The sequence below is a fragment of the Mesoplodon bidens genome (assembly GCF_964165515.1).
Source record: "Mesoplodon bidens genome assembly, chromosome: 17".
In the NCBI taxonomy this organism is placed as follows: Eukaryota; Metazoa; Chordata; class Mammalia; order Artiodactyla; family Ziphiidae; genus Mesoplodon; species Mesoplodon bidens.
The window spans coordinates 76,574,211-76,601,192 of record NC_138174.1 but is presented as its reverse complement, the minus strand read 5'-3'; the positions used below and the strand labels follow the sequence as shown (position 1 = coordinate 76,601,192).

General features: G+C 46.0%; 1 protein-coding gene across 2 annotated transcripts in view; it reads left to right on the top strand.

The window, feature by feature from the left end:
* The first annotated feature begins 2,537 nt into the window (after positions 1–2,537).
* The window catches only part of TUBGCP3 (tubulin gamma complex component 3), a 60,577-nt gene continuing 36,132 nt past the window's right edge, over positions 2,538–26,982 (top strand). For both annotated transcript variants that reach the window (XM_081214750.1, XM_081214749.1), the window contains exons 1-11: positions 2,538–2,795; positions 10,072–10,179; positions 13,559–13,626; positions 16,743–16,820; positions 18,062–18,267; positions 20,084–20,256; positions 21,033–21,151; positions 21,782–21,907; positions 23,646–23,714; positions 24,081–24,213; positions 26,103–26,269. In XM_081214750.1, the coding sequence (XP_081070876.1) occupies positions 2,720–2,795; positions 10,072–10,179; positions 13,559–13,626; positions 16,743–16,820; positions 18,062–18,267; positions 20,084–20,256; positions 21,033–21,151; positions 21,782–21,907; positions 23,646–23,714; positions 24,081–24,213; positions 26,103–26,269 (1,323 nt within the window). In that variant the 5' untranslated portion in view covers positions 2,538–2,719. The remainder of the gene's footprint in view (positions 2,796–10,071; positions 10,180–13,558; positions 13,627–16,742; positions 16,821–18,061; positions 18,268–20,083; positions 20,257–21,032; positions 21,152–21,781; positions 21,908–23,645; positions 23,715–24,080; positions 24,214–26,102; positions 26,270–26,982) is intronic.

Below are 26,982 nucleotides of genomic sequence, written 5' to 3'. Positions count from 1 at the left end.
CAGTCAATAGACTGCAGGCTCGATGGGATGTGATTAGAATTGTTCTTCACCTCTGTGGACTTACTGCGTTTATATTTAATGTAATTTGTGAGCTACTTTGGTTTCAGCATACCATCTTAATATGTTTTCTCTTGTCCCTCCTGTTCTATGTTCACTTTTATTTCTTTTTTTTTCTTTAAGTGGATGAAAATTTTTTATTGTTTTATATTCTACACTATCATCTATCTAGAGTGAGGGAAAGGGATTGAGTTATTTTAAGGGATTGGCTCACATGAGTGTGGGCATGGCAATTCCACAATCTGCAGGGTGAGCTGTCAGCTGGAGACCCAGGGAATAGTCGATGCTGCAGCTCAAGTCTGAAGGCTGCCTGCTGGCAGAGCTCCCTCATCCTTGGGGAAGTCAGTCTTTTGTTCTATTCAGGCCTTCAACTGATTGGATGAGGCCCACCCACGCTACGGAGGGCAATCTGCTTTACTCAAAGCCTACTATTTACATGTTAATCTCATCCCAAAACACACTCACAGAAACACCTAGAACAATGTTTGACCACACATCTGGGCACCATGGCCAGTCAAGGTGACAAAAGTCACCCTCGGCATTAAAATCCTGGTGGGGCTGCCACTTGTACCAAGTAGGCCCCCAGTCTTGGGCTACTGTAGCTGGAGTGTCACCCTGTTCATTTCCTACCAAGCCCCTTTTAGCTGGTGAGCCATGGCTTTTCACCTCCTGCCCCAAATTGAGCCCACCCCTTCTGGGACCAAAGCTGATGGTCGGGCAGCCACCGTGCACTAGGAGTACCAGGGCTCTCCTGGGTCAAGCTGTGTGGTGGGGACTGGAGCAGCCCTGGCAAGAAGACCACAGATGCACGTTTTTCTCCCTAGAAGCTCCATCATTTTTTCAAGACTGAATGCTTTCCAATTTGTGGTCTATCTTTGGTTGATTTCCAGTGCCCTGGCTTGGTTCATCTTGGCAATTTGGTCCAGTTTTCTGCTTTTTTTTTTGGTGAAAAGGAGTTGCTTGCATTCTCACCCATCATCTCTGGAAGTCCCTCTGGCTTCATGTATTTTGAGGGTCTGTCATCAGGCACACATGCATTTACAGTTGTGTCTTCCTAAGGAACTGACCCTTTTATCAGCACGAGATGTCCTTCTGTCTCTGGACACTCCCTGTCTCTGAGTCTATTTTACCTGATGTTAATGTGGTCACTCCAGCCTCGCTATACTCACTGTTTTCTTGGTATATCTCTTCTCCACCCATTTACTGTCTACCAACTTTTTATATTAAAATATGTCTTAACCTGTAATCAGGTCCTGCTTTTTTCCTTCACTCATTCTGGCAATCTTGGCCTTTTAATGGAGCGTTTCATCCATTAACACTTGTTGCAGTCATTAGAGTGGTTGGATTTAGGTACACTGTTTTAAAAGTTTGTTTTCTGTTGTCCTCTTTGATTTTTTGTTTCTCTGTCCACTCTTTCACTCCTTCTTTTGGATGACTTGAGTCCTTTGGAATTCTGCTTCACTTGCTGCTGAGAAGAGCCAAACTGATTCTTCAGAAAATGGAGGAAAGGCCAGACTCTGCAGACACACACGAGGAGGGGTTTCCTGCTGTGTTTCAGAAGGTTCAGGTGACTTGGGTTTTCACGTTTTACCCAAACGTCTCCATCTCAAACCGCAGGGTGCACTTCTCAATTAACCATCCACCCTTAACAGGAGAGACTTGGCAGGACTGTGTGTTGAACTTGCATCATAGCTGGAGTCTGGTCCTCAGTTCTGATGACTTTGCAGGTACAAGAATAAGAGATTTCCTTTAGGGCTGTTATAGACGCCCTCTGGTTCTGCCTATGGCTGAGCCTCTAGCTAGAAATGCAAGGACCCCAGGTTTCCACATGTACTCCAGCACAGTCCACCCCACCTTGTGCTCTCTGTAGCCATCATTACCCCCGACCGCATCAGCTGCTTAATTTCCCCAAGTCTTGCCATCAGCCAGCCCTTTTCCCCAAGTAGCCACACGTGACCATGTAACAAATTTTGGTGGTCGACCTTGCTCCCTTCTCTCGCTCTTGTCTGACTGACTAGTTACCTGGGGCTGGGGGTGGGGAGGTGCCAAACAACACTCTTATGAAAAGCTGGACAATGTGGCCGATGTCGATGGTCAGCCACGTGTCGAAAATCATAAAACCCTTGTACTTCTATAAGCAGACTTCTCCACCCAAAGTGTAAGTAGAACCAGTGATCCTTTAAAAAAAATTATGGTCTGTGAAAGCGCTTCAGGGCACCCACCACTCTCACAGCAGGTCAGGGGCCGTCCTGACCCTCTGCTGGGGACATCTGGGGGTCGGTGCCGTCCTGACCCTCGAGGACACCTAGGGACGTTTGTGGGTCTGAGCACCGCGAGCAGCAGCGGCTGGGGCGCCTGGTTCCGGAACTTTCCTGGCTGGGCCGCAGTTGTCGGGAGGAACCCTTAGGCCGGAGCACCCGCGGCCCCGAGCGCCCGGAAGAAGCGGGGCATTGTGGGAGGGGCCCGCATTTCGGCGGGTTCCGTCAAAATGGCGCCCTTCTTGCCGGCGCTGCCCGCGGCCCCTTAGCCTGTGGGGGACCCGGGAGCCCGCGGGACGCGGGGCGGACGCGGGCGGCCGGGCCTCCCGAGCACGCCGGGCTCGGGACGGGGCGGGCGAGCGCCGGGGGCTCCGCGGGGCCCCCGCGGGCAGCCCCGGGCTAGGATGGCGACCCCGGACCAGAAGTCGCCGAACGTCCTGCTGCAGAACCTGTGCTGCCGGATCCTGGGCAGGAGTGAAGGTAGCGGGGCTGGCCGGGCGGCTGGGAGGCGTCTCCGGGGCTGGCGAGGTCGGGGCTGGCGGGCCTGCGGGCGCTGCAGCCCCCTGGGCGGGGGAAGGAGACCGGTCCCGGGGCGGCTGAGTCACTGCTGCCCAGCGCGGTGCCGGGGTGCAGCCCGGAGGACGGTCAGCCGCCGCGCGTCAGCCTCCTCCGGCCGCAGGGCCGGGCGGGCGCTCCCGCCCTTATCCGGATGGAGAGAGCGGCGGGCTGGCCCGGGTCACACGCCCGTGACTGCTCGGGGGCGACGCCGCGGAAGGGGTCCGGGTGGTGGAGCCACACAGTTTCCCCTTAACGTTAGCAAAGGAGCGGATTTGAGGGTGATGCAAAGGTGCCTATGACGGTTACCTGCCACGTTTTTCTTCGATGAAGGGCTGAGGGTTGCTTTTGATGTAAAGCCATTTTTGCAGGGTTCACATGGCGAGTCCTGCTACCAGACCGGTCCCATGCAGTAGGTCAAGCCATTGTGTAATCCTGGAACCGTAAAATACGGCACAGTTTGTTGTCTCTCGATGTTTGTTTTGGCGGGAGGTGGGGGGAAGAGGGGATGCACTACGAAGGGATCTTTTGGGTAATTGAAGCAACTGGGTTACTTATTCCTTGAGCACCATAATGTGGGAAAGAAAGTGTGCAGTTTTTGCAGGAAGACTTAAAAGAAAAAGAATTGAGACTGCATTTTGACCTCTCATGATTCCTGACAATTAGCGTACGTAATTTATTTGATGGTCTTAGGAGCAAAAAGATGAATTTTATTTGGTCAGTCTGTTAAATGACACTGACTTTACACAGTTTTTGCTCCAGCTTTTGAAGTTTCATTCTTTTTCTTTGTTCATCTAAGAAATCTTTGGGCTCCCGCCACCTCCAGGCACTGTGCTAGGCTCTGGTGATGCAGAGGTAGAGAGACAGGTAATTCCTCTCATAGATCCAACATTCTAGTGGAGGATATGTGATAAAATCAGTAAACTTAGGGGCTTCCCTGGCGGTCCAGTGGTTAAGACTCATGCTTCCAATGCAGGGGTGCAGGTTTGATCCCTGGTCGGGGAAACTAAGATCCCACATACCATGCGGCGCAGCCAAAAAGTTAAATAAATAAATAAAAATTAAAAACAAGAAGACTTTCTCTCATCGTTAGAGTGGAAGAAACGTTCCTTATTTTTAAAAAAATCAGTAAACTTATAATGTTGTTTAGTGGTGCTATGATGAAAAATAAAGTAAGGTAAAGGGATTTTTTTTTAATTTACAAGTTATTAGACTAGATTTAATCTTTTAAAAAAAATTATTTTTGGCTGCGTTGGGTCTTAATTGCTGCAAGCGGGGCTACTCTTTATTACGGTGCACGGGCTTCTCATTGCAGTGGCTTCTCTTGTTGCAGAGCACGGGCTTCAGTAGTTGTTGCACATGGGCTTCAGTAGTTGCAGCACGTAGGCTCAGTCGTTGTAGCTCACGGGATCTAGAGTGCAAGCTCAGTAGTTGTGGCTCACGGGCTTCAGCGGGCTCAGTAGTTGTGGCTCGTGGGCTCTAGAGCACAGGCTTAGTAGTTGTGGCGCATGGGCTTAGTTGATCCATGGCATGTGGGATCTTCCTGGACTAGGGATCGAACCCGTGTCCCCTGCATTGGCAGGTGGATTCTTAACTACTGTGCCACCAGGGAAGCCCAGGGTAAAGGGATATTGAGGGAAAGCTGAGGATACCTAAACAGAGACCTGGGTGGAGAGAGGGAGGGGCCCTGGAAAACCTGTGCCAAGGTCTTGAGGAGGGCGGGGCCTGGCTGTTTTCTGTTTTTATCTCCAGCTCTTCTGTGTGTGTCTGAGTTACCTTTCTGATTTGATGTTCCTGATCATAGGAGACACCAGGGAACTGAGATTGTTGGTCATGATTCACTCATGTTAAAGTCAGGGTTTGCGTTACACACGTGGACCCTCAGTTTTCCTCCAGGGATAAACCACACATTCATCCGTTTCCATTGTCACAACTAGACTTTGAAGACCATTCATTCATTGCGAGGTGTCATCATGTTTCTCAAATTTTTTTTTAACATTTGAGACTCCTTTTGATTGACTTAGTTTCACCCATTCCAGGAGGTTGAAAAACTTTTCAGAAAGTTCTGCACCGTCCTCTCTCTCCATGTAGAATTGTGTCTAAATTAAGAGTAAATTGGCTCCTGTACACCTTAAACTTATACAGTGATGTATATCAGTTATATCTCAATAAAACTGGAAGGAAAAAAAGTAAATAAGCTGTCTGTGAGATCCTGAGGGGTCCTCTCAGAGTAAAATATATCATAAAATCCACTAAAACGATGCTCTCTTTATTCTGTTCTGGAGGGCTAGGATTGCCAAACAGTTGTATTCATAATTCCAAATTATGCTACTACTTACTGAAGAATATATGTCTTCAGTAGCTTGCCTTATTCTGTTTTAATTTATTCTTCCTAGTGAACAAAGGAGCAATGTTATTGCTGCCTTTACAGTGTTTGAGATTTTTAAAAAATTTCTTTTCATTGGTGGGTATTTTATCTGTTAACTTAGTAGAACATTTGATTAACTACATTTTCTAGTGACCTTACAAACAATTGGCCTTATGCTTTTATAATATATTGCTTTTTTAATACTGTGAAATTGAGGCATAATAGACACTTGTTACTTTTAATGTGAATTTCATATGAATCAGTTTTTCATAAAGTTTTTTTTTTAATTTGTAGTTAGCTTCAAGGGACCTTCAGAAGCAAAGTACCTAGCTATAATGATGCTTGACACTTTTATAAAGTTAGTGTAACCATTATTTCCCACCTTTTCCAGCTTATAACACTTGTGAATTTGTTTGAAACACACAGTGCCCGTCAGTGAGAGAATTCTGTCTCCACAGCCTTGAGCCTCTCCTGGAGAACATTTTACTTATTATTATATCTTTGGATAGTTATTATTTCTGTCTTTGGAAACAGTGTACTTGATGTTACAGTGTTTCAGCTCTGCCAGAGGCAACATTCCTTTTCATACTTTGTAATCCTCTTTCTAACTAGCGATTAAGAAGAAATACAGGAGTTTTTGTTAGGTAAGTGTTTTAGCACAAACGCTTAGGTAGGACTACAGTAGCCCACATACTGAGGTCAGACGATGGCCCTGACTGGGAACGGCCATGTGAGGGCAGCGTGAGCCATGGTGCAGGCAGGGAAAGGATGTCATCTTGGTGGTTTGTGAACCACAAGTGGTGTTGCTGTGGGTTTTATGATTTTTAAAAATTGTGAAGCGTTCTTGATGAAGTTCCAAACAAAGTGTAGTCTTTATCTTGAGAAAATCAATGTGTATTAAATATACATCAAAACATATTATGTGGGGGAAAAAACTTATTATGTGTATGTTAAAATGTACACTAAATGTTTATTAATGTGTATATTGAAATTTTAAAAGTTTAGGCTTCATTTGAAAATTGTACTTAATGGGTTTATTATAGCTATTTTAAAATAAATTCGTATTTTAAAATGATCATGGTTTATGTTTCTAATACAGTAAATATAGATTGATGTAACCCACATAAATAAAAAACTTTTAGGGGTCCTCAATCTTAAAAGTGTAAAAGGGGCTTGAGACCAAAAAGTTTGAGAACCACAAACTAGAGCAATGATTTTTATTTTGTTTTTGTTCAGAGCATTGCTTTTCAACTAGCGCTGTGATCAGAGTCATCTGTGATCTCACGAGAACCTGATAACACTGGCTGCTTTGGGGAGAGGAGCTGGTGGCCAGACAGCAGTGGAGGGGGAAGACTTTTTACTGTGTGCAGTGTTACGTCTTTTCATTTTGAATTCTCTAAATGTGGCACTTATTCACAACTAATATTGTGGGCCCCATCTCCAGAGATACTGGTCCTGGCGGTGTCTGTGGGAGCTTGGCGTCTGGAACACAGTCATTCCGACCTGTGTCTGGGGTGGGGATTGCTGGTTCAGGTTTCTGACCTGTTGGCCTGTCCTTTACGAAAGCAGCGTCACGTGTACACAAGCCCACAAGTAGAGGAGGAGCAGGAAGGCAGAATCTTACCACTTGGACCGTTTGTCCTCTGTCACTTTCTGAATCTCTGGGAAGCACACGCCTGTAGAGTTTTTGTAATTCCTGGGGACTCGCTTATTTTTGTGCACCGTGAAGTTCAGTGGTTGTCTTTCACCTGAACGTGTGGATAATAACCCTTTCAGGATGCAGAGGGGCCGTCTTCCATCTGAAACCTCTCGGGCCCACACCTGCGTGCTCTCTGGGCCCTCGCGTGTCGAATTGAGATCCTGTGGTCCCATGGTGTCGCCGGCCCTGGCTTTGCACCTCCTCCCAGTTCTCCCACCCTGCAGCCAGAGGGTCATTTCTAGAGAACAGTTTAATCAGATCTGTTGAAGGCTGGTTTTGTTCCCTGTCTGTAACCTACAGGATGAAGACCCCATTATCTTGCTTAAAGTTAAAAACTAAGGGTGCTGTGTTGAGTTGTAGTTTGGATGGCTATGCTAGACAAAAGGTACATTTAAATGACATTTTCAGGTTAATAATAATAAAGATAGCTAACGTTTGTTGAGTCCTTGCTGTGTGCCAGACGCTCTGCTCGCCCTCTGAGAGGTTGCGGTGGTTCCTAGTGGCCTCGTTTTATAGCCGAGGCCCCTGACACCTGGAGAGGTGACGAAGCCGGCTTGCTGTCCTCCGGCTGCGGCGGGCAGGGCCACGCCAGGAACCCAGGCCTCTGATCCCGGAGGGAGCCTCTTGTCTTGTCTGAGTAGAGGCGGGAAAGCCGTGGCCCTGCCTGTGGGGTGGCCTCTCACCTGCGTGGTTGGAAGTGTGTGTGTGTCAGGGCACTGCAGCGGCTCTCTGGCGCTCCTCAGACAGCATGTCCTTGAAGTCACTGGTGCCATTGCTTCTCAAAGAAACGTCGTCAGAGGCTTGGCGGGGGGTGTACCGCCCCTTCCCCGCTCCTGATAACCGCCCACCCATGGCACATACCCAGAGCAGATTGGGGGCGACAGTGCTCTGGTACTTCGTGGTCCAAAATTTGAATACTCCTATTTTTAGTCTTGGGTTAAGCCAGATCATCACAGAGCTACCGTGTGGGCCTCCTTGTCTGGGACTCTTGATGGAGTGAGTTTGGCTTTGATGATTTGGATTTTAGAATCCAGTGTCATTGGCCTCCTTTGAGGAACAGTGTCCCGAGTAGCCCTGTGCATCCCACTACTGTGTCCTTTCCGCCTGGTTCTCTGGCTTTTCACCTGGCAGCTCCTCCCTGTCTTAAAGGTCACTTCCTCAGAGGGGCCTTGCTTAGCCAGCCTGTTTCATGAAGTCTTCCCTGTTATTTGCCATCGTAATGTCCTGCTTATTTCCTAGTAGCTCTTGTCACAGTCTGATTACCTTGTGTATTATTTGCCTCATTTTTTTGTATTCTCACAAAGGCTGCCTTGTTAGCCACTATTTCTTGTCTATTCTATTCTTAAGGCCTGTACTGTTTGGCATGTAGTAGGTGCTTTGGAATTATTCATTGAATCACTGATTGAGTTTACTTATACTTTAAAAATTGAATGATGTTTTGGGAGTGTTACAGGAGAAATTCGTAGTTGACATTGTTTGATATTTTGCACTGTAATCTTTGATGATAGTCGTTATTCAGTGATACTCATTGATATCATATTGATGATAGTCATTATTAAAGAAAGAACAACTGCCTCTGCTGATGTCTTTCGTAGTCTGGATTCTATGCATCTACCTTTGAAGCACAGGATAGGTAGATTTGGTTTAAGAAATAGCTGATGGGTTTTTCAAATACTTTATCATCAACAAGAAAGATAGACTGGAAATTTGGCTGGCAGGCAGATAGGGAAACTGCAGTGTGGCTGCAGAGGCGGGAGGGATATGGTAGACGTGCAGAGGTGTGGAGGTGTGAAGACAAGGAAGAGGAGAGTGTCTGGCACCGAGGAGGTTTGAATTTGGGGTGGGAGAAAATTCCAAAGTTTATGAAACTGTTAGAGTGGGGATTTTTCTGGGATGTCCTTGAGTTTGTTGTTAATGAACTGTTGTTTGTAGAACTCAGGGTCGTGGTAATCTAAAAATAATTTTTAACTAAAATAGTTACACAAGCACTCCTTTTAAATAAGTGATGTTCAGTGACATGTAATATTTATGAAATTAATGTATACTTGGTGTAGAAAATTTTTAAAGTGTGGGAAAACATGAGGAAGAAGATCTCCCCTCTAATCCTGTGACTCCACAGAAACAGTTTGAGTTACTTCTGTTTGCTCCTTTCCCCCATGTATACACTCACCTTCTGTGTTGTGGTGCAGTGGTGTTTAAGGAAGACTGCGCACGTGCGTGTGTGTGTGTACGTGTGTGTGTGTGTGTGTGTGTATGTGTGCTGGAGGTGGGAAGGCGGTCTGAGGAGCTGGGGCTGTGTGTGTGTCAGGGTTCTCAGCTGGACGTGAGTGAGGCGTCCTCAAGGAAGGGCAGGACCGCAGGGCATGGCTGGTGTGTCGTGAGCTGGGCCCGGAGACGTGGCAGGTGGCAAGGGGCCCAGTGTTGTAGGCCTTCCTCAGGATCAGCCTGACTGCGTGTGGGTAATTTACTCCAGGGGCAAAAGGAGGAGTAGGTCACCAGCTACTCAGGAGCCTTGTTGAGATGGGCTAGTGGCTATGGAGTGATCATAGTGGGACACACTTTTAGAAGTCGAGTCAGCAGGGTTTACTGATCTGCCTTGTTCTCTTTGCTCTTGTAGGTTTATGCCTTAGAAAAAAAAAAGATCCCCTTTTCTCAGTTTAGTGGGGTTTTTGAAGGGCGTGGAGGCACATGTCTGTGTTTAAGCCATCCTCTTTACCTGGAAGTGCACACATGGTTCATAAGTTATTGCCCGTTTTGGTTGCTCGTGGCCACTCCTGGTGTGTGTGTGCACGTGAGCCCTGGCGCTCCTTGTAGGCTCTGCTGAGCAGGTGCCGTGGTTTGGGCTGGCACTCTTCCTGCTCCTTTTTAAATGTGTATCAGTCCAGTCTGTTTTCTGTCTCCTAGGAGTTTTCAGGCTTTCTGTTGCTGTCTCCCTCACTTTGTCTGTGAAACCGTCATTCTGCTCATCTAGTCGTTCATTCTGCCTCTTTGTGGCTCTTCCATCCTCTCAGTTAAGCCCTGGGGAAGGTGGACGGTAGATGCACGTGCCCAGTGCACTGTGTTGAACTGGAAGCTTCAGGGGATCACAACGTAACGTGATGGTGATAACTTGCATCCTTTTATCTACCTTTCAGCCGATGTGGCCCAGCAGTTCCAGTATGCTGTGCGAGTTATTGGCAGCAACTTTGCCCCAACTGTTGAAAGAGACGAATTTCTAGTAGCTGAAAAAATCAAGAAAGAACGTATGTATTTTTCTTAAGTGTTATCATGTGTTGCATTCTTAAACTTGTCAAAGCTTAAGTTTATATGTATACACACACACACACACACACACACACACGGATATATATACTTGTGTATCTCTTTATATATGTATGTATTTCTTTGTATGTGTATGTATATATGTAGCTCCCAAGCACATCTTAATTATAGGTACTATTACAAATATATAAAAATATATATTAAAAATAAGGACAAGAACATAGCGGAAGGGGGTTGTTTTAAATACTATTGTAACAACATAATCTGGGTTAAGAATGTGAGGAAGATAAAAGGACTTCATATAACTTGCTGCTTATCTTGTGATTTGCAGTATTTAATCTTATGCACCCTTTGACCAGATAACAGAGGGTATTATCTTGACAGTTAAAACAACTCAGTGAGTTAACTTGCAGTACTTTAGAGCTTACTGTTGAATGTTTTAATTCTGAGATGGTCCTGAAAGCTTTCATACACAGTGTTTGTCACCTTAGAGAAGGAAGCTTTCCACGTATTAGCCCCCTGTTAGGAATGGTTGTCCGACTGTGCGTCCCAGCAGCATCTGAGGGAGGGGCTCTGAGCACCAGGACCCACTTGTGAGAGCTGCCCCTGTCCCGGTCGGAGGGTGGTTCTTCTCCAGGGGCTGGGTCTCCTTTCCTCACAGTTCACCAGACTCAAGAGCCTGGCCCCAGCCACCTAAGCAGCAGCCTGGCACCTAAGAAAGCAGGTGCGTTCTCCCTGCGGGCCCGGCTCTTAAGCCGCCCAGGTGAAACGGGCTGTCGCAAGTGGTAATGCCACCTTCTCGGAGGTAGTTCTCATGGCACCGTTTCCTACCTCAGCTGTTGCATTATTAACCGTTTGGCCAGGGCTCTGGGTGAATGTCCTGTTTCTGAGCTGGGTACCTGAGCTGGGTGGTGTGGCAGCTGGGGGTAGGGTTGAGACCCTGGCGTGTGAGTGGCTGGGTCTGGGGGAGGCTCGGTGAGCAGCGCAGGACTGGGGTGATTCAGATCTTGGGGTTACCTGGCATGTAGCTACTGTGTAAGGTGGGGGGTGGACTGTTCATCATACTGTGGAGACTTATTTCCTTTCTTGTCTGTAAAAGTGAACCTGAGAACATTGTACTCGCTTCTTGGCCCCTGATGATGGTTACATTTTAGATTATTAGTGAGAACCCCAACTACTAGGCACTGTATGTAACAGACCAAGCCCTTTATGAGTGTACAGACCCAGGCCCGCTGGTGAGAGCACTACACATGCTTGGAGTAGCTGAAGATGGTTTGTCCTCAGATCTACAGGACTGGCAGCCATGTTGTTGAGTGGGTCCTGAAGGATCCTTTTTTAAGAAGAAAACTGTAACCGTGTGCAGTTTATTGTTCTGTGTAGTCTCTGTACCTTTGAAATGAGGCTTGCTGTGTAGACGCAGTGCGTCTCTTCTGCCCGTTATCACCTGGTGTCCGCGGCTGCTCCTGGGCCCCCAGCCCGCGTCCCCAGCCCTGACGTGGCCCAGCTGTGGTTGAGGTGTCGGTGATGGTGCGTGGAGTGGTCACCAGTGGTCTATCATCTTTCATTCATTCTTAGACATAGTTTTTACATTTTAATATTTTTGAAATTTGGTAATTGTTTTTGGTATGTTAGATTAGTTGAGTTATGGTAGTTCTGCCCCCTGGAATAGCACAGAAATGTTAACTTGCCATTTTATATGGCTGGCTTCAGATATAAAATGCTAGTATGTTTTATATTGACACAAATTGCAAAACTCATCGTGTGTGACAGAATTTCACACCTATTGGTTTCTTCATTTTTCACATTGGTAAGTGAGGTACATTGTAACTCAAGGCTTGTTTTCCTTTATTTAGCAGTGTATTAGATAAAACATCATTTTTGGGGTGAATATTCTTTTTTTTTTTTTTTTCCACGGTACGCAGGGCTCCCACTGCCGTGGCCTTCCCTGTTGCGGAGCACAGGCTCCGGACGCGCAGGCTCAGCGGCCATGGCTCACGGGCCCAGCCGCTCCGCGGCATGTGGGATCTTCCCAGACCGGGGCACGAACCCGCGTCCCCTGCGTGGGCAGGCGGACTCTCAACCACTGCGCCACCAGGGAAGCCCCTGGGGTGAATATTCTGTGTTCATTTTTATTAGTATCATTTACTATATTTTATTGTCCTGTGACTTTTATATCTGAGTTAGCATTAGTCCCATTCTGTAGAAATAACATGTAAAAGTAAATTATATTGAATTTTTAACTGCATTCATTTTGTTGAATGCATTTTGTAATAATGCATTTTAAAGAGAGCTTTACCATTCTGCACAGGAAGGCTTGGAGGTACAGCTTTGATTAGGATGAAGCGGCTTCTGGTATGTCCATACGAGACTTGCTGGTCCATACAATCAGTACGTGATACGGGGACCCTTTCCTAGGTGATGAATATGAAAAGGTATTGGCTGTCAAGTCAGTCATTGTCTTTCTAGAGAAGAATTTGAACATTTAAACTAAGTGAGCTTGGCTGATGAGATTTTAAGAAAGCAGTCCTGCTACACTGGGGTAAACAGACGCAGAGATTCCTTGGAGAATAGTGAGGCTGTGGCGCTTTTATCTCGGCTGTAACGGGACTCCTTGGAGAGGCACCTGTGCACAGGTGGTCGTGCAGCGTGGTGGATGCGGGTGAGCGTCTCCTCCCAGGCCCACGTCCTCCTTCACGGAGCCGAGTAGCGAGTGAGCTTCTCATTGGTTCCCTTGGCTTCTAGAGAATGTGCTGTGGCCGTGAGCCCTGGGGACACGCAGGCATGGAACGAATTCCTGGGTGAAGATTAGCCCCTTAGCTGTTTCGATTTCGATTTTGAAACAGTAACTGACTATTACATCTTACACCAAAGCAAGATGAAGCACTGCATATATATTAACAAAAATGCTTAGAAGGTATGGTTTTTAAGTCACACTGTCATGAATGGAGCACTTCTTTGTTATTGCCTTTTGCAGTTAGGATCCCAAAGATGTTTTCACTTCCCATCCCTCCCTCCAGGTGGCCTCTTTATTAACTAGCTAAACTTGTGGTACTTTGCCTCACTGGGCCGTTTGTTACTATTTATAGATAGGATCTAAAAAAATCCCATCATTTCTGTTACTTTAGCTAATTTTCACATAAACTCTGATTCCAGCCTAATTTTGTCCATATTTTACAAATCTCAGATCCAGTGACCTGATGAAATTTATGGAGCTGAAGTGACGTTGCCTGGTTATTTTGATTCTTAAGCTCAAGATTCGTTGCAGACGTCAGAGTTATCCATTACTGTGAATGGTGAAATAGTATCATAAGAATAAACTTTGGTGTGTGTCATTAACATGCTCATTTTCTGACTTTCCAGTTACCCGACAGAGAAGAGAAACAGATGCTGCATTATTTTCAGAACTCCACAGGAAACTTCACTCACAGGTATCACACACGTGTCTGAAAGCTGCTCTGCCATTGGCGAGGCAGTTAGTGTGGCTGGGGGCACGTGGTACCTTCTCTGTGTTGGGTAGTAGCTTTCAACTCTAGATAGTGTTTGCTTTTCAAAGACGTTTGGTGTTAGAAGTAGGTTCTAGCTGGGTTGAATGTGAAATTGCTTATAAAGATGAATGAAGCTACAGTGAGAAAGTGATCAGACTTGCTGGGCAGTGAGCATGTCACCGAAGCCTTAGTTACGTCCCTGGGAGGAAGCACATCAGCAGAAGCTTTGACGTGTCTGCACACGACAGCAGAGGCTTAGCTGGTTGGTGCATCACATTGGTCATCAGGTGCAGTTCCTGCTGTTACTGCGAATAAATTACAGGGAATTACTGTCACAGTAAATACATAAAAAATTGATTTGAACATTTTGTGCTTGGATGTCGATACTTGCACATGAGTGGTTTGTCTAACCTGTCATTTTTATAAAAGACTCTGCTGGCCTTTATACCAGTAAACTAACTGAATCCTAGGGGGAGATTTTTGTGATTCAGACCATAAAGGAAGCTAGACAGCTAGGTAGCTGTCTCCCTTCTCTTACAGAGAAGAAAGTGAAATCCTGAGAAGTTTACTGCTTTGCTCAACAAATACTGGGTTAGCCTCACGATGGTGAAAGCACGGAGCAGTGCCTGATGCTGCCAGTAGTAGAACTCGTGGTTCTTTCAAGTCTTCCTCTTTGTTTATCTGTTGTACCCCTAAAAAGAAGCCTAACCTTATTTGCTGACCATTTTGATTCCTTAATTCAATTGGATTTACTTGGATTCACTGCTTTAAGTATGTTTTTCCATCTTTGATGATATTTATGAAATTAAGAAATGACCTTGCAAGAGATATGATTTTAAAAAAACCCTTTCAATATGAATATAATCTAACATTAAATTATAAAATCCAAAAAAAATGAGGAAACTTTTTTTGTACAGTCGTTTCCAGGCAGATACTTTCAAACTGCTGGATTATTTGGTTTTCTTAATCTTTCTCTACTTTTAAAAACAACTTCACTTGTGCATTGAAAATTACCAAGATCTGCTTATCAGACAGATGTCACATTCCTGAGATGCTCATTAGCCTTCCTGAGATCCCCAAAGGGAGATTTCATCAGTAAGAGCTGTTATGTCTGTTAACACTGGCCGTTAGGTGAAAACATATTTAAGGCGTTTCTAGTTTAAATGGCTGTTTTCCACAGTTCAGTGTGCAACACCAGATGCTTATTCCTAAAGCGGCGATGTTTCACAGAGTAGCCGGCTTCCTAGGGCTGGAGGCTGAGCCTGCCTGATGGAAGATGGTAGCGAGCGGCCGGAGCCGTCCCTTCTTGTTGCTGAAACGTCTGCTTCTTTGGAACCACAGCCATGGTCGGTGTTTTGTGCTCCCTCCCGCCCGTCAGGGCCTTCCGGCAGTGTGCCCGTGGGCACCCGGGCGGGTCCGAGGAGCCCTTTGCCGTTTGCCATTGTGTCCTTAGACCCCAGGCGGGAGTCAGGGAGCAGAGGTGTGGGCAGCGTGTCCTGGGCTAGAAGCTGGACCGTGGCTGGCGGGGCAGAGCTGAAGACGAGGAGGGGCTGCGGGCGGGGGAGGAAGGCGGGGCTGTGCGAGAGGAGCCGGGGCCTCGGGAGGGGTGGGCTGGGGTACGCGCCGGTGGAGATAACTGCACGTGCAACGCTTGTTCCGATGCTCCTGTAGAGCTTACGGGGCCCTGATACGTGCTTCCACATTTAAAATTCAGTGTGTGCACAGTGTTGAACGTCTTATGTCTGAATTGAGGTCCTTTCAGTTTCAAAGTCTAAGACAACAGGGTCTGAAGTAGTTTAGAATCATCTGAAACGTGTGCTGCTGGAGTTGTTGATTCTGGTGGTCCCACCAGCTCTGTTCTCTCCTCCTTTCTGCTGCTTCGGGCTCCGGGGGGCTGACGGGTGTGGATCGCAGCCCCTAGGCTCCCTTGCTTCTGGTTGGCTTCCCGTGGAACAGGCGGAGTAGGAAAGAGTGAGCCCCTCCTGCCGCGCTGCAGGGACACACGTCTCTGTTTCTGAGAGACGCACGTCTCCTCGGGGGGTCCTTTCGAGAGCCTGGACCACTGAGCGATCCTCCGGTGTCTGGAAGGGCACTTCATGATACCAAAGTGTATTTGCCCGAACGTCTGCTTACCACTGGGCTGAGGCCTCGGCCAGGGCTGGCCTCTTTCTTCCTTGCTGTTGTCCCAGCTGGGGAGTTTGCTGCTTCTGAAAAATTCTGTGTGAATCAATTAAATACCTGGAATGAGCTTATTCTTTAAAGAAACTTTCTAGGAATATTTTATACATATAATGAAGAACTTGTGCAACGTGAGTAGCTGTCCCATAATTTGTTTTGTAAATAAAGTATTTATAGTTTCTAGCCTATGCATAGGAAAGGTAGGAATACAGGAATAGAGTGGAATGCGCTGTAGATTTGGGATAAAGCGTATCGAGGGCGGGCTGCTTGCTGTTAACGGTTGTGAATCGGGGGGGAGTGATACATGCTTGGAAATTAATGAAACCGTTATGATTACCTTACATAGAAACCTAGGGGTAGTTACCCTGGCATCTAAGTGCTTCAGAACCTTGAGTTTCCCAAGAATGCATGATGCCGAGACCTACATCTTATACTTTGGAATTATTTTCTTTTTTCCTAATACTCTTTTTTTATGGCTTAAATTGGACTTAAGGCAGGGAAAGCATTCACACATTTTGTGATGGCATTATTCTTATAATCACTGTGTTTGGGAAGTTGGTTATTATAAGAATTATTTCAGGGAGGAAATACCATTAGACAGGAATAGGGTAATTGAAAAAATGTTCGCGTTGGGACTTTGGAGTTAGGTTTCAGGGGGTTAAAGGTTCCAAGGGTCTTGACCTCTTGAGAACGTTCTCTTGCCTTCTTCTCATGGATAGCACGATGGTAGTGCCTGAAAAATCGACAAATTTAGGTTTGATGTTACCAGGTGAATTTTAAAAATGCTTTTCTATTTTGGAAATAAGGATAATTTAGGAGAGAGGAAGATAAAATTGGGAACTAGTACCAAGTTGTTCTTTTAATGTTTTCTTTCTAAACAGGGAGTTTTGAAAAATAAATGGTCAATTCTCTACCTCTTGCTAAGCCTTAGTGAAGATCCACGCAAGCAGCCTAACAAGGTGAGAGGCTCTATTTTCACAGCCCGATGCCTTTTTAAAGCACAGTGTCTTTTGCTGGAACAGTTATACCAAATTTTGATAGGAATTAGTGTCCATACTTAAGAAAATAGTAGGAGAAAAGGAAAAAAATTTGTATAGTTTTCTGGGCAGTCATGAGGGTCAAGAGATTTCTTTTTCTTTCTTTCTTTTTTTGTTTTTGTTTTGTTTTTAAGGGCATTTTTAGTCAGTATGCTGTGTTTCCTTAAGATGTTTTTGAGAATCATGTTATTACTTCAAATATAACAATGTCTGGTTAAATAGAGCATAAACTATCAGTTTTCAGATTTTCTGTAAAGTTATTAATATTAGCACAGCTTCATTATTCTTTGGGTTAGAAGACCTTTTAAGGTTTTCTTGGGTTTTCAGATATCATGATGAACATTAATTACTCTTATACCATGAAAAGCTTGTTGTCAGTGCGTTCAGTTTTTGACCCGTGTGGTGTTCGAAAGAGCCATTGGGCTGCCGCCCGGAGCCCCAGAGAGTCTGGTGTAATAAGATGCTCGACCACAGAAATTTGAGTGTTTAGAGAGTTGAAGAATGTGGGTGAAAGAGTCATATTTACCTTTAAAGCCTTAGTCTGAGTAATGAGCATTCTTTCATTACCTAATAATGCCAGACTTTTAAAAATATTTGAGTAATTACTTGAGTTTCAGTTTGCTTGGTTTCTGAGTAAAGTGTTTAGTTATCAGACCATGTGGGAGTTTTGAGATTCAGAAAACTTGCCAGAACTTTATCAGTTCAGGCATATTTCAAAACTAGAATTGATTTATCGTTTAATAAATACAGGCACATCTCGTTTTATTGTGCTTCGCAGATACTGCATTTTTTACAAGTTGAAGGTGTGTGGCAACTTTACATTGTCAGACGATGGTTAGCCTTTTTAAGCAATAAGGTATTTTTAAATTAAGGTGTGTATATTGCTTTTTAGACATAATGCTATTGCATACTCAGTAGACTACGGTATAGTGTACACATAACTTTTATATGCACTGGGAAGCCAGAAAATTCATGTGACTTGCTTTGTTTCACTACTCATTTTATTGCGGTGGTCTGGAACTGAACCCACAATATTTCTGAGGTCTGCCTGCACAAAATCCAGTTACAGAAATAGAACCAAAGTCTGAATGTAAATTATCTTTGCTGGTGTGGGAAAGCATTCTGTAATTTCGTATCCATATTCGTGACACCTTTATTTTCAGGTTTCTAGCTACGCCACGTTGTTTGCTCAAGCGCTACCCCGGGATGCTCACTCCACGCCCTACTACTACGCCAGGCCTCAGACCCTGCCCCTGAACTACCAGGACCGCAGCGCCCAGCCGGCCCAGAGCTCTGGCAGCCTGGGGAGCAGCGGCATCAGCAGCATCAGCGTGTGCGCCCTCGGCGGCCCGACCCCGACGCCTCAGGGGTAACCCAGCTCGCGCGGGAGGCCTCACACTGTAGGAGCAGGGGGATGCTCGGCCTTTAGTCAGGCATTTCGTCTTCACCGAAACTGTCTGCAGAGCCTCGTATGTGCCAGGGATGTTCTAGGCGCTGGGTCTGAGGTGCTTCATCTAGGAGGTTCCCTTCCAAGCACTCCCTCTGTTTCAGACCGGAGCTCTTCCCACGTTTAGTCCTAGCTGCCTGTGAAGGGTTGGGCCACTCCCGCCTGTTACGGCGCAGGCCCGTCAGCAGGGGCCCTGCTCACGCGGCGGCGTGCAGAGCCTTCTCTGGCCGTGCCTGAGCGACGGGCTCTGGCTGGGCTCTCGCACTTCTCTCAGTGCACGTTGTCCCCTTCACGGGTGTGCTGTTCTCCTCAGTTATTTAAAACGTCAGGAACGTAAGATACAGCTGTCTCATCCTGAGGTGCTGAGGTCTGCAGGCCTTGGAGTGTGGCACCTTCCGGTGCTTTCATCAACGTGCTGGTACATCCGGGTACGCGCAGCGCTCATGGCTGAGAAGAAAGCAAGTGCCAGTGCCGGAATGGCCGTGGGACTTGCTCTCCTGTGTGTTTTTCCATACACATTCCTAGAAACCACTTTAAAGCAGACTGTGCTTTAAAATATCAAAAAGTGGATATTTTTCCAGGAGAACAAGTGACCAAGGATTTACCATCAAATGATGTTTTTTCCATATGAGCGTAATACAGTTATAAGTCATTGTGAGACTTAATCAAATTTCGTTAAAGTCATTAGAAGATAGAATGTGTGTACCACACATGTGGAATAAATGGGGTCTAGTATTTTAGAAAGACAGTACAATACATCCCAAAATTTAATCTTAAACTCATATTCTGGCTAAAAGAATAAACAGATGTTCTTATTTTCACCTTTAAAGTAACTATTTGAAATAATTAGTGTCATGATATAAAAAAAGCTGTATAGAGAACTTTGAACTGAAGTGGTCTTTTAGAATTTTTTCTTAAATTTAGGACTATTCAAAAACATAGTTTTAATTTAGTGTTGTTGATGACTTTTCCCCTCGTCAAAAATAGGAAAAAGTCAGGGCCATTTCAGGTTTTTCTTTCCTCTCTTACTTGACCAGTTAAAACCAGAGCTCACCACTGGAAGCAGTAGTGCCACTGAGATCCTCGTTTCTGTATTTTGCGGTCCCAGGAAGCGCTATTTTTTTGTGGTTGTCAAAACATGTCATTGGAAATCAGCTGTCAGCGTCCTACATCTTCAGGGAGCAGCTTTTGCACGTTCTCCAAATTATTAGAAGCTGTCTTGACCTTGGATGTGCCTTTGCCTTATATTTTATGTTTGTGCATTTTTAAAACTAATTGCAGATTACAATATTTCTTTTCGTATCAAGTGCTGTGAAGACGGAGGGACAGGGAGGACAGGGAAGGGGGGCAGTGTTTCGGGTTTTTTAACTCAGCAAATGTTGACTGGATGAAAGGGGTTAACTTTCAGGGTAAAATCAGTCGTGAATCTCAAAGTGGTTTTAGCTGTGTGGTGTGTGTTATGTATTTGTAAAGAAAAGTCCAGTAGCTTGTGACTTGTGTGTTGAGAAGTCTGGGGGGGTGGCCGGAAGAGCCCGAGAGCCACCGCGGGAGCCCAGGAGGCCTTGGGCGTCCTCACTGGGACACGGGGGCGCGGTGGTGGTGTGGCCGCTCGGGCGTCTCGGGTCCTCAGGATTAAGTCACTCAGTGTAGCACCTCAAGCAGTGTGTCTGCGGCTGTCTCAGCGTCCTCCGTGAATAGCCGGGCATTTGAAGACACAGACGGTCCCTTCCTCTTTCAGACAGTCTCACCCAGCTCCGGGCGTGGGAGATTGTCTTCGACAGCAGCTGGGCTCACGTCTTGCGTGGACTTTAACTGCAAACCAGCCTTCTTTACAAAACACTACCTCGAAAGGTGTCCCCAGCGCTGTTTCTCGCAACGTGACGAGGCCACGGAGAGAAGGGGATGCAGGTGGTGAGTAGGGATGCACCCCTTGTTTTAAACGCCCACAACCTTGGCCTGGTTTCTCGTTCTCGTGACGGGGTTCAGGAGCCTCAGTCCTCCCGGCTGGCCTTGTCACCCTGTCACCCTGACCGTGCCTCCCCAGAGCCGCCCACTCCTCAGGTCCTTGCCGAGTGCTTTCCTGGGTCTGCTCTCCCTTCCCCAGTGACGATGGGCCCGGTTTGCTGCAATCTGATATTTATAGACCATTATCGCCACAACTGAATGCAGCCCTGGAGTGGGAGCCTGACCCCGCTGGGCTCTGACTGTGTCTCCTCCCACTGAGACCTTGGATCTGTGGGCTTTGCCTCTCGTCCTGACATTGGGTGATACCTAAATTCTGAGTTAGCTTTTGTTCCAAGGTTTGTGGAAGTCATAAATCCCTTTCTGCTGTGTTAACTCCTTTCGTCATGGTGATGGAGATGGAACCAGGTTTGCGTGCTTGCTGTGTAGCCAGTTTTCTAAACATCGTATGAAATCATTATCTATCCTTTTGTGACTGATTTGTGCTGCTCCTTGATCATATATTAAACTCCCACATACTGCTTTGTCTTTTTAAAAGACTTTTGGAAGAGAAATTGTATGATCTCCATATCCTTTTCAGAAAATCCTTTTTTCATATAACTTCATATTCTTTCTCATCTTAAACTCATTTATTTAGTTTTTAAATTTTGTTCTGGTTGCAAATATATTACCTGAAGCGAATTGTGTTGTGCGATTTATTTCACCTTGTAAAAACCGTGTTACAGGTGCTGTGGAAGTTGCCGAGGCAGCCCTAGTCAGAGATATTCTGTACGTCTTCCAGGGCATAGACGGCAGAAATGTCAAGATGAGCAACACTGACAACTGTTACAAAGTGGAGGGAAAGGTACGGTCACTGAAACCCTGTCTGAAGCGTTCGGAAGTCAAGACAGATGGCATCAGGACCAGGCAGGCACGGTTGGTTTGTGGGTCACGGGGGCTAGTGTGCAGATTCGGGAGTCCTGGTCAGCCTGCACCGTGGAACCCTGGTTTGCTCCCTGGTTGGATCCTCGGCGCGTTGCCTCCCTTTCCTCCTGTGGCGGTGGTGCCCGAGTTACCTGACGGCCAGGTATCCTGGCATCTTTGCTTCTGTCTTCCAGAACCTGCCTTTCCCACAGTCCTTCTTGTTGACCCTCTGTCCTTTTGTGACTCTTAGCCGAGTCATGAGGCCACTGACGTCACAGACTGTCCCAGCCATGGCCACGCCGGCACCCCGGCCAGTCACTCCTGGGGCGGTGGGACCCAAGCCTTACACTTGCTCAGAGGTGTCTTACTTCCCTGCCTGCTCTGTGATGCTTTTTGTTCCCTAGAGTCTCACTGCTTTCACTTTAGTGATGGTGTATTAGTTATCTTTCAGGTTCTTATGTTGAAGCCTAAGCATTATAAAAGTACAAATGGCTAAAAAGATAATAATAATTAACCTCCTAGTGTCAAACATTTTTTTTTATTTCAAACTCTGGACATTCTTACTTTTTAGGCCAACCTAAACAACTCTTTGCGGGATACGACACTCAGACTCGCTGAGTTGGGGTGGTTACATAATAAAATCAGAAAATACACTGACCAGAGGAGCCTAGACCGTTCGTTTGGACTTGTAGGCCAGGTATGTTCTGTGTTACGGAGACACGTGGGGTTTTGGGGTGACATGCACCTCGGGAAATGCGCAGTCTCTTTAGAATCTTATAAGAAAGTCATTCTGAAGAGGGTTCTTTTTACATAAAGAAGGTTTGAAAATGGACTGTGTCAGTCACGGTCAACTCAGGAAAAGAGAAAGCACAGTGGATAGTGGCAAAGATAATCAAATATAGCGATTTTTAAAAATGTTTGATGAATACTTAGGAACACTGACCATGTATGAGTCACTTTACATACTTTAGTGTGTTTTCCCTTTGACTTGATTCAATTAAAAAAATTTTTTTTAAATTGAAGGATAGTTGATTTACAGTGTTGTGTTTCAGGTGTATATCAGAGTGATTTGGTTATACGTATACATGTATATATGTGTGTATTTTTATCACCTTCCATTGTAGTTACAAATATTGAATATCGTTGCCTGTGCTATACAGCAAATCCCTGTTTATCTATTTTACTGTAGTAGTGTGCATCTGTTAATCCCATACTCCCAGTTTACCCCTCCCTCCCTTCCCTCCCTTTCTCCTCTGGTAACCATAAGTTTGTTTTCTATGTGAGTCTGTTTCTGTTTTGTAAGTAGGTTCATTTGTATTATTTTTAGATTCCACATTGAAGTGGTATCATATGGTATTTGTCATTGTCTGACTTACTTCGCTTTGTATGGTAATCTCTAGGTCCATCCATGCTTCTGCAAGTGGCATTATTTCATTCTTTTTTACAGCTGAGTAATATTCCATTGCATATATGTGTGTCTGTGTGTGTGTGTGTATGTATGTGCACACCCCCCCCACACCACATCTTCTTTATCCAGTCACCTGTTGATAGACACTTAATGTTTCTTTTACGTTCTCTAACGTTCTTCACTAGCAATATTTTTAAATTGGCAACTCCATGCCAATTCCTCCCATTTTGGTGAGGGCAGTTGTACCATCCACATTATTAAAAACTGCCTTGTACCTTTTCAATCTTAAATTCTGAAAAGGTATCAGAAGGACCTTCACATACTCCTGAGACTCTGGAATGAACTCTGGGCGTAAGCCTAAGGACATGCAGGAGGAGAGCCTGTGACAGAACCTGCAAAGGACGACAGGTTTCTCAAGGACATAGAGAACATACTCATGGTTACCAAAGGGAAGGTGGTGGGAGGGATAAGTTAGGAGTTTGGAATTAGCAGATACACGGTACTATGTATATATAAAATAGGTAAACAACAAGGACCTACTGTATAGCACAGGGAACTATATTCAGTATCCTGTAATAACCTATAACAGAAAAGAGTCCAAAGAAAAGAATATAGATGTATACATATATATGTATAACCGAATCACTGTGCTGTACACCTGAAACTAACAGAATATTGTAAATCAACTATACTTCAATGAAAAAAACTAGAAGGGACGTAATCTGAAAATAAAGCATCAGTGTCTAAAGTGAATGCCCTTTAGCTTATGAAAAATGCACTGTGTTTCTCCCCTTCTCTCCTGCAAAGCTCATGCTGAGGGACAGCCCTTTCTGGATGCTATTAAATGCGTCTATTGTTGTGGGTACACCTGCATGGGGACTGTGGACAGAAGCAGACTTTCATCTCGCGGACACCCGAACTTTGTCTCAAGGCGTCGTCCTGCGAGGTCCCCGTGTGTTGTGGTGTAGTGACCGTAGTGTGCAGTGACCGTGTCCTGCTTTAATTGTGCTCCGTCCTTTCTCCACAGAGCTTTTGTGCTGCGTTGCACCAGGAACTCAAAGAATACTACCGATTACTCTCTGTTTTACATTCCCAGGTAAATACCTTATTTTTAATTTCTTCAGGATTTGAAGTGTTAGGAAATGCCACTATACAGAATTTTTAAGTTTCTTCATACATTACTTTTAAAAGGTAAAAATCTGATAATCCTGTAGGGAAGGATTGGGTATCTGTAAAGTTTCAGTGTGTCCTAGAGCCCGGTCATTGCTAATTTTCAGGGTCCTGTCTGCCACTGAAACAGACCTCCTTTGTAGCTTGAAGGAACTGTCGCTGTCTCAGAGGGACCTTCTGTTTCATTTGTATGAGGATAATCCTTTCCCCGTGTCTACTTCACATGGATTAAGACATGCTTGGCCTGTTTGGTGACCTGTACTTAACACATTCTGTCTTTCCTGTTTTTCAGCTACAGTTAGAAGATGATCAGGGTGTGAATTTGGGACTTGAGAGTAGCTTAACGCTCCGGCGTCTCCTGGTTTGGACCTATGACCCCAAGATAAGACTGAAGACCCTGGCGGCCCTGGTGGACTACTGCCAAGGTCATTTTGCTTTATTTCAAAGCGGGTTTTAGGGAGTGTCACCGAGGTTTGCTTTTGTGCCTGCCCTTTTGTATGCTCAATAGCCAGAAGGATGCTGATTAAATACAAATTAATAGACGTGAAATTATAGGGGAGAATAACCAGCTGCCCGCATAGGCCAGTTTATGCTTCAGAGGCTCAGGACTTCCTTGAGGGGAAGGGGGCGGAGTCTAGTTTTCAGAGATTTCGCCTTTTCCTGTGGCCCACGGTGTTCCAGCTGCTTATCTCTGTTCCTCTTTTATTTGTCTTTCAATTAGCACCCTCTTCTAGCGCTTCACTCCCCCCAGGTTCCGGCCCACGTCTGGGCTCAGCAGCTGTGTCACAAGTTCCCTTGTTTGCGCGTCTGGGTGGGGCCTCCCCTGGGCTCTCGGCCTGTGTTTCTAGTTGCTTCTCAGCATCTTTCTCACTGTGTGTTCTCCCTCGGCCAGGAAGCCCTTTGTCTCTCCTCATCTGTAACCGTGGGCACTGGGGGTCCCTGCCCCCTTGGGGTGGGAGGGCCAGGTGAGGTGTGGGGGCTGGTGACCACCCTGCCCTCCTGGCTGCGCGTGCGCTGCCCCCCTCCCGTGGGATGGTTCTCAGGGTCACTGATTCCAAGGGCACGGTGTGGGGGGCACCTTCCTCAAAAGAAAGAAGTCGAATACTGTGAGTAAATGCCTCCTTTCTCTCCAGCTACCGGCAGCCCCCCAACTGTCCTCCTGCTGACCCCCATCCCTTTCCTGGTCCTGGCGCCTCCAGCTCCTCCCTAGGCCCCCAGGCTTTGCCCTCCCGGGGATGCTGGGGTCCCCGCTCCGGGCCTTCGTCATGCCCTGTCCTCACAACCTGCCAACTGGCTCTGTCTCTGTTGGTGCACACATGCCAGGAGGGATCTTACTAAAGTCAGAGCACATCAGTCCTTTCCTTAAAATCTGTCTGCAATCCGAAGACGCAGACGTAGAGAATGGACGTGAGGACACGGGGAGGGGGAAGGGGAGGCTGGGCCGAAGTGAGAGAGTGGCTTGGACATATGTACACTCCCTAATGTCAAATAGATAGCTAGTGGGAAGCAGCCGCATAGCACAGGGAGATCAGCTCCGTGACCACCTAGAGGGGTGGGAAAGGGAGGGTGGGAGGGAGGGAGAAGCAAGAGGGAGGAGATATGGGGATGTATGTATATGTACAGCTGATTCACCTTGTTATACAGCAGAAAATAACACACCACTGTAAAGAAATTATACTCCAATAAAGCTGTTAAAAAAAAAAAACTTTCTGCAATCTAATGAACTCCAGAATTATTCACATGGGAAACTCTTCGTGTGCTTATACTATTGGATCTGGTTTTTGCCACTCCCGATATTTTATGCTGAGCTGTGCTCCTGGGACACCAGGCACTGTTAACACAGGGCCATGTTTTCAAACTGTAGGGCCACCAGTTAGTTAATGGGTTATGACATCAGTCTAATGAGTTGAGACCAGCGTATTATACCAAAAGAGAAAAAGGAAAAAATAGAAAATCTTAAAGTGTAAATATTGTTTGTAAAACTCTTGTTTTCTATATATGCTTATTTGTGTATTGGATTGCGGTATAAAGTGTGAGTCTTGATGTGGGTCTCAGTCAAGAAAAGGTGAAGAATTGTGTTCTCGATCGTATCTCGAGTCACGTTTTCCATAGAGGTCGTGGAGAGTCACGTGAAGCCCACGTAGAGCCTAGGCCTCTGGGCTCCTGGTCCGTCACGTGTTGACTGCTGCTTCTACGTCCAAACTGTCCTAAGAGAGCAGCCACACTTTATCTCCGTGACTTGGCCGTTTGCATTAGTGTTCAGTTGTTGGTTTCTGCTGTGAGTATCAATGTGGATGTTTTGCTGTGTTCCCAGGAAGGAAGGGAGGTGAGCTGGCTTCAGCCGTCCACGCCTACACCAAGACGGGGGACCCCTCCATGAGGTCCCTGGTGCAGCACATCCTCAGCCTGGTGTCGCACCCTGTCCTGAGCTTCCTTTACCGGTGGATCTACGATGGGGAGCTTGAGGACACGTACCACGAAGTAAGGGACGCGGCCCCTTCTCAGGCGCGGCTTTGAGCAGCATGGGAGCGGTTACTCTCTCTTGACCTGTTTCCAAAAACGATTTCCTCTTCACGGTGATGCCACCACACTTCACGTGCATGCCTGGCCTATTTTGCCAGTTACCTCATTGATCAGAGCCGTATTTGGTTAGTAAGAAATTGTTAACCTCGTTTTGAACAGTGGGAAGCTCAGCAAGGTCGGATCGCTTGTCCCTGTTTATCAGCAAGTTGGCGGCAAAGCTAGGACTAGGTGTCCCCAGTCTTAGTCCGGTTTTTCTGGCAGGGTGGTGTTACATGTTCTGATGCTTTGCACCATTACTGTATGAACTAAACTCATTCTGGTTAACTGTGGTACTGACAATTTTAATGACACAAGTTATTTGTATATGTGTATATGTATATGTACCTATTGAAATACAGTTAGTTCCGCCAGAATGTAACATATTTGTCCCTAAAAATCACTGCCATGCAAAATCATACGGTAAAAACCAGACTTCTGACAAAAAGTAGAGTGAGGGGCACCACACTCAAAAACCTTGTCATTATGTTACATTAAAAAAGGATAGGAATTAAATGGAAGCTGTAGCACGGTTTTTAACACATATTAAATGGTTAAGAAATGGGTAAATTCTAGAGCAAATACGGCCTTGACCTTGACAAAGCCCTGGTATGAGCTTGTGGGCAGAGGCAGGA